Source organism: Mus caroli, chromosome 13 (assembly GCF_900094665.2).
Source record: "Mus caroli chromosome 13, CAROLI_EIJ_v1.1, whole genome shotgun sequence".
Lineage (NCBI taxonomy): Eukaryota > Metazoa > Chordata > Mammalia > Rodentia > Muridae > Mus > Mus caroli.
Window position 1 is genome coordinate 83,149,707 of NC_034582.1, and position 7,668 is coordinate 83,157,374.

Genomic DNA, 7,668 nt, shown 5'->3' on the forward strand with positions numbered 1-7,668 from the left:
TTTCCAAGACTTTTATCATGAATGGGTGTTGGATCTTGTCAAATGCTTTTTCATTTCATTTTCATTAAGCCCCAGGCAGCAATTCATTTAACTTTTCTGACAAAGAGACTGAGAAAGAAAGAAAAGCACACATAGACAGTCAGTAAGGAGCCATCACGTCCAGCTGTGGGAGAGTCACCAACTCTTAAAATTGAGTTTTGAAACACGAAATAATTATTAGCTGGTTGCTTGTGCTGATAATCTATTTTCTACAAGTACAATACTTCATTTCCTTTACCAAAAATATTATATCATATAGAAAGCACCATATTAAGTCAGATGGCATTTTCTGGAAGGACACACAATGGCTTTATTAGCCATAGGTTTGTTTCTCTTCATGGGACCGACTAAGGCAACAGCTCCAGTTAAAACTAACAAGACTTTTACTAGGAACTTGTTACATGACAGATTTCTGTCAATCAGATTCAGACATAAGTCTAGTGAACTATGTCAAATGTCACACCATGAGCCAGCCCAGTGCTCTCAATAGTCTGTCCTTTTCTAGTGAAACCTCAGGAGGTGAGAGCCACTGGAGTAGTATTTAGTCTAAAAATTCTGTAGTTTCCCTTTAACTCAGATTTACAGGAGAACCCCAGGTACTGGCCAGAATTCTCTCAGTGTCTTGCTTTGGATGAGTTCTGTATGTGCCCTGTTTCAGCAAGCTCATTTTACATCTAAGTCAAAATTATTTTTGTACTGAAAGAAGCCTTCTTAGAGCTGCTATTCTAAGTTTAATGCAGGGAATTTTAGGATAAAGTCCAGGTTAAAACAGATTGCTGTCTATGCTGCCTGTTTAAGTACAGACACTTTCTTAACTGAAAGAAAAACGAAAAACATTTCTAGATTAAAAAAAAAAAAAAAGCTAAAGAAACGGAGCAGCTAGAGTGGCTGAGAAACATATCTGTTGGCTAGAGCCAAGACATATAATTTAGGAGAAAACATCCCCACCCCTCAGGGAACCCAGATGTCTGTAGGAATCACCACAGAAAACCATGCTGGAAGATTCCTCCTCACATCTGAGCTGAGGATTCAGACATTTCAGGCTGAAGAGGCAATGCTCAGTGGTTCATTTCTCTGAGCCATTGTGTTCTGTGTGTTTGCAGCTTATGAAGGTAAACAGCGGCTCATGTCTGGTACTTCATGTCTTTTACCAGTTTTGAATGTCAACAGGATGAAGAACATTACAATTAACAGCCGGCTTTGATCACGTGTCTGAGCAATTAGATTTGGATATATAATGGTAAAAGCGACCCATATTTTTAAGCTGAGTCAGCTGAAGAGCAGTGTGACAATTCACAGAATTCTCCTAATGTAAATTCAGCATTGTTTTTGTTTCTCTTTATTTATCTATGTAATGAGTGTAGTGATCCCTTCCAAACTGTCCATTAGCCCTAGAAAGAAAAAGATAAAATAATTGGCGTTTTAAATGAAAGTATGATGTACTAATTGGAGAATTCATGTAAACCTTGAGGTGGGAGCAGGGAAAAATAACAAAGCATCTCAAGTTCTTTATTCACTGTTTGCCACTGGAATGTGTGGTGCTTTTGTGACTTCTCTAGGTATCTATTTCTTCATGTGTAAAGAGAAAATATAATATAATATGTGGTCAATCAAAGCACCAAGAGTGTGGTGCCTAAGAATACTCCTGGACAGTATGAGCAGCATCCATTCCCAGGATAGCATGTTTGCCCTTCAACATCCTGGCTTCACTAATGGGGTATTTTAGATGACATTACACATTGATAATATTTCATTCTGAAATATTTTCATGAACATTCACAAACAAGCAGTAACATTCTTTTATCTTCATCAATCATTTATATTTAGCTTACTATCTTTAATGGATCACTCAAATGAAAAACTACATATAAATTTAAATACACTTACACACGTATACATTGTATAAATGCTGTGTGTGTGTGGTCTCAAAGTATAACACTTAGAAATATTTTCACATATTTTGATAGATATTTTTGTCAACAAATATGCTGTTTATACACCCCAGCTAGCTGCTGTCAGTCACTACCTACATCTGACTTATGGCCATCTATTTGAGGTTACTTTACAATCTCAAGGAGAGAAGACTTGGAATGCAAACAAAGGAAGACAGTGTTTGAAAGCATTGAGGTCACTCATGGGATCATGGTGGTTAGAGATAACATCAAGGATGTAGAATGGAACTTAGTCACAGGAAATAGCTGGAAGACAGTGCTTTGCACAGGCAAGAAGGGAAGTTATAGATCAAGAACCACAAATAAAGGCAAAGGTGACTTCAAAAGTGTGCCAAGAAAAGAAAGTTTCTAGCTTTAGTTTTTCTTAACATTGCAAGATGTATAAAGGTTAAGAATGAGTTTAAAAATAAGTAGGGGACTTTCTGTGACTGTTTTATGCTATGTTGTTTAATGAAAAGCATTCCTAGCCCCTGGGCTTCGTTTATATTTTGATAATTTTAATATGTAAGAGTTTAGTTATCATTCACTTCATTTATGGGTTTCATTCATATGATACATTTATAGGTTTCATTCACCTTTTTGTAAGAAAACAAAGTATAACAGCTCAGACCCTACAGTTAGACTTTCATATTTTTAATCCTTTTTTTTCCAGCTGCCCTTATGTATGTCCTTCAGTTTGAACACTTGATTTCATTCTCAAATTATTTGGGATTATAATTTTCTGAGAGGAGATTTTCAGAGTACAACAATTACTTTTAATATATTATGTATTCCTGAATTGAACAAAAATCACAAAAGTCAGTGAGAATCTTATTTAACATTGAATTATCAAATATTAAATACTGACTGTATAGCTCTCTGTGAGGCATTTTGTTTTTGATCAATTAGTACATACATTACATTATGAGCACAACTGTTCAAACTCGGTGTCAGATGGTTGCAAGATAGGTGACATAATTAAATATAGGAAGAACTAGTGAGCTAAACTAAGCACCACTTTACTCTAAGATGGTCAGCATGATCGTCCAAGACATCTTGGACTAGACACCTGACAGCAAAATCTAAATATAACCCACTGATATAACCAGTCATCTCTTTCAAAGTACAAAAGACCAGGAGATTTTTTTTTCACTTAGCATATATGGTTTTTAATCTCTTGAGTTCAAGAGATTTGCAGATTTACAATGGGTTAAGTTATGGCATTTAAGGAATGTTCTCTTCTCTTTTTTAGGTTGATCTTCTTGTCCCTACTAAGGTGACAGGCATCATTACACAAGGAGCTAAAGATTTTGGTCACGTGCAGTTTGTTGGGTCATACAAACTAGCTTACAGCAATGATGGAGAACACTGGATGGTGTACCAGGATGAAAAACAGAGAAAAGACAAGGTAAATTATTCATGTCCCTTATAGAGTGAAGAGTTGGGCTCTATTTATTTTTTTAATGAAAAAAAATTGTGTAATGTATTCTAATCATAGTTTTCCTTCTTTTGCATCTCTTTTTAGATCTTCCCCACTTCCCACCCACCCAATTATATGACTCTCTTTCTGTCTTTAGAGAACAAAATGTGCAAACAGGTACAAAACCATAACAAAAGGAAATGAAATGAAAGAAAGAAACAAACAAACTCCAAGCAATTATTAATTTATTCTAAAAATAATGGAAGAGTATACAATAAATCATGTTAAATAAGAACATATGATAGTGAATCCTATAAAAAGCAAATAGTTTTAGTTAATTATCTTCCAGACAATGCCCTAAGATGTGGATATTTAATTTTACTTTATATCTTACAAACTTGGAAGAGGTGTGCAATTTTATCATAATTAACATGCATAAATGCCTGTTAAGACAAATACTATGAATGAATTAGTGAAATTAGAAGAAACATTCAGGTGAGAAAAATATTTTGGTGGGTAACTGCTCTAAAATTGTTAAGGACAAGTAGGAACTTTACAGATAGACAAATTTTGACTAGTATGTTAGGCCATTCAAATACAACAGATCTCTGCTAAGTTTGCCTGAATACTTTATAATTTGGAAATTTAAAATTTTTTAAATAAATTATCTGTTTTTATGACTCCATACACCATGCACCTCCTTAAATATGAAATTCCTATTTAACTTCTAGTCTTCTTAAATATTCCACTTAGTAAATGGTATCAATTTTGGTGGAACTCTGGAAAAAAGAAGGCTTGGAGATTGGTTTATAGTTCTGGCAATGTAATTATGATACAGCCTCCAGTGGCCCAAAGTCATTGAGTGGAGTTATTACCCAGTGTCATGTATACAAAGAGCTTGACATTTCAGAAGACATAGATAGAAATGCTTAGCTCAAAGTTTGGAGAAAAGTTTAAGAAACTCACATGTTTCAAGTGTTCATAACTTTTTATATTAGATAATGTCTTTGTATTCTTGCTATTGGTGTATTGTGAACCAACAAAACCTTAAGAATAGCTTTCTTCCTTAAATGGTCAAGGCAGAGAATTTATAAATCTGCCCAGTTACCTATAGGCTAGGAAGGATATTTCAGCAAGATACTAGTTTGAATTCAGTTCAAACAAGCTCATTGAATGGAAAGAGTTTTAAGTTCTAATTTGAAAAGCCCACATCTGTTTGTATTTTCATATCTGTGAATGTGCCATTTAACAATTCAGAACACACACATTTTACACTTTAATATATCAGAAGTTGGTAAATTCTTATGACAACACATTAAGTCATTCACATGCTTCATAAAGCTATGTCGGGTCTATATTTTTATGGAAAAAAGTCCATGCAATATATCTAACCAGGCTTTCTTTTCCAGAGCACCTCACAGATCCTCCTCACCTCCCCACCCACCTAACTTACATTTTAGTTGAGAACAATTTCTCTTTCATTCAACAATGTGAACTAGTGGTATATGTTATGATCAGTGGCATCTAAGATCAAATACATATTGAACTTCTTGTTAGAAATGTTGTCATATTTATTTTATGAGCTATAAACAAAATTTTGCAACAAGTGTTTACAAACATCAATCTAAACCCCTCTGGGGATTTATTGACACTTTGGTGGGTAAGGTTTTATGCAGCATAAAATGGAGGTTTAAATTTCATAATTCATTCTTTAAACTTAATATGGTCTTTAAATCAGTTATAAGACAGGGGCGTCTTTTAAACTATTTCAAATAGGTACTAAAACCAATAATACTGAAATCCTCATAGTCAACAAGACATGGTGGTGCATGCATATCATCTCAGCCCTAAGGAAACTGAAGCAAGAAAGCTGGCACAAGTTCAAGGCTTGACTGGGTTACATATGAAACTGTTTTAAAACACAAAATCTAAAACAAAAGAACAAGCAACCATTCATTTGTTGAAATATTTATCTCCATTTACATTTACAATTTAAATTAATGCTTATATTTGAATATTTTGAGTTGCTTTGCTGATAGACTAGGCATTTGCTAGTGAACACACTTGATCTTATTATCTCAGTCTGAAACATATGCAAATATTTTCCATCTAGTTGCTGGATAATGTTATTCAAGGTTTCTGTAGCCTCCTGGTGTTTCATATGCTGATTGTCTGTTACTGAGAGGAGTGTCACTATCATTATAATTATCGATTTACCTATTTCTCTGTGCCATAATCTCATTTTCTTCATATTTTTGCACAAACAAGGCCTTATTGTCATTTAGAAATTAAGTAACATTTACATCATATAATATATAATATAATAGTTTTACTTTAAAATATGTTTGATTAGGCATTGATAGAGATGCTTCAGCATTTGAAAACATTGCCTCCATGTAAGGCATATAATATACATTTTACTTATTTATAATTTATTTGACATGAAACTCTACTGTGTCTAGTGTGATTTTTAAGTTCAATCTAACTGCAGTTTGAAAACAAAACAACAAAAAAATAGCTTACAAGCTGCTACACTTGATATGAATATTGATGTAAATGACTTTAAATTAATCATTTAAGTATTTGTCCCCTATTTATTGCATCTTTTATTTTTGTCTTCATTTGAGTAAGTCTGAAATTTTAGTGATTCTCCTTTATCTAATCCCTTGTTTAAAATAGTTTGTTATTTTATACAACGTATGGGAATTTGTCATTCATATCAACTATCAAAACCTAATTTAAAATTAATGTAAAGCCTCATACTCTTAACTCTCTAAACAAAATAAAACAAATTTTAGATATAAAAACATTTAAGGACCATTATTATCATTGTTATTAATAGTGTTCATGTCTTAATTGCTGTGACAAGAAACCATGACCAGGGCTTCTCTCATGAAGGAAAACATTTCATTGGGGCTGAGCTTACACTTGAGAGGTTTAGTTCATCATTGTCATGACAGGAAGCATGGGGTCATAGAAGCAGACATTGTGCTGGAGAAGTAAGTTAAGTTCTACATATAGATCAGCAGACAGCAGAAAGAGAAAGTTACACAGGGCCTGCTTTGAGCTTCTATAACCTCAAAGTACATAAACATAAACTTATATGCATAAGAAAGTGAGGAAGATCTGAAGAAAGTAGGGAACTATGATAAAAATATATTGTATGAAAATATTTATATAACAGAAGATGGCCTAATCGGCCGTCATTGGAAAGAGAGGCCCATTGGTCTTGCAAAGTTTATATGCCTCAGTACAGGGGAACGCAAGGGCCAAGAAGTGGGAGTGGATGGGTAGGGGAGTTGGGGGGGAGGGTATGGGGGACTTTTGGGATAGCATTGGAAATGTAAATGAAGAAANTACCTAATAAAAATATTTATATAAAATTATACCATTTAAGCATTATAAACCCTTTAATGCTAGTTTTAGAATTAAATCTGGTAGTTCGTTTAATATATTACAACTGTTTACATACAGTTAAGAAGTTTAATATGTATTTATTATTAATTGCAATCTAATACTTTAGGAAACACACACACATATATATTAGAAAGATTGCAACTAAAGAGCATTATACATCCTTACATAGAAGAGTATCTAACAAAACAAATACAAAATTACATTGTAGACATTGTTTAAACACCTATGACAGCATATGTAATAAATGTAAGTCAAGCAAATTGTATGCTTTTGACAAATATGAAAATAATTTCTGTATATATGATAATTGTTGTAGATATTGTACCTCTCTTTATACAAATAATAGATAAAAATGTCAATGTGCTCTTCCAGTACCCAACACATCACACACACCAATGATTTTTTTTCTGAGTTTGAGTAAGCCATTTCTAGTTGATTCTTTACATTCTTTACATATTTTTGTATGCCTATGTTTCATAAGAACTCTTCAATATTAACAAATAAGAAACCAAGCATAAGTTTTTGCCACAGTAAATAGATACATAACACATTTTAGGACAAATACTTACTGTAAGATATTCATAGGTGCACGATTTGAATGGAAATATATATAGAGAGAGACACTCTTAATTCCTTTTGATTCCTTTGACCTCCTTGATGGTTTGCTTTAACAGATTTGGAGAAGCCAATTTGAAAGTCCATTGTGGATACAGACACATTGGTGCAATGTTCAGCTTTATCCAGGTTCTTGGCTCCTTGTCCAAAGAATCAAAAATAAGAGCTCACATAGATTTGCAACAAAGCTTGATAGCCTTAGGAACCCAGAGTGACATTCTTGAATTCTTTTTTTTTTAATTTTTA

The 7,668-nt window shown here is 33.3% G+C and overlaps 1 protein-coding gene across 1 annotated transcript in view; it reads left to right on the forward strand.

The window, feature by feature from the left end:
* Positions 1-7,668, forward strand: part of Edil3 (EGF like repeats and discoidin domains 3) — a 482,678-nt gene that overhangs the window by 445,591 nt on the left and 29,419 nt on the right. Inside the window, exon 10 of the mRNA XM_021180300.2 lies at positions 3,223-3,378. Within this exon, the coding sequence (XP_021035959.1) occupies positions 3,223-3,378 (156 nt within the window). The remainder of the gene's footprint in view (positions 1-3,222; positions 3,379-7,668) is intronic.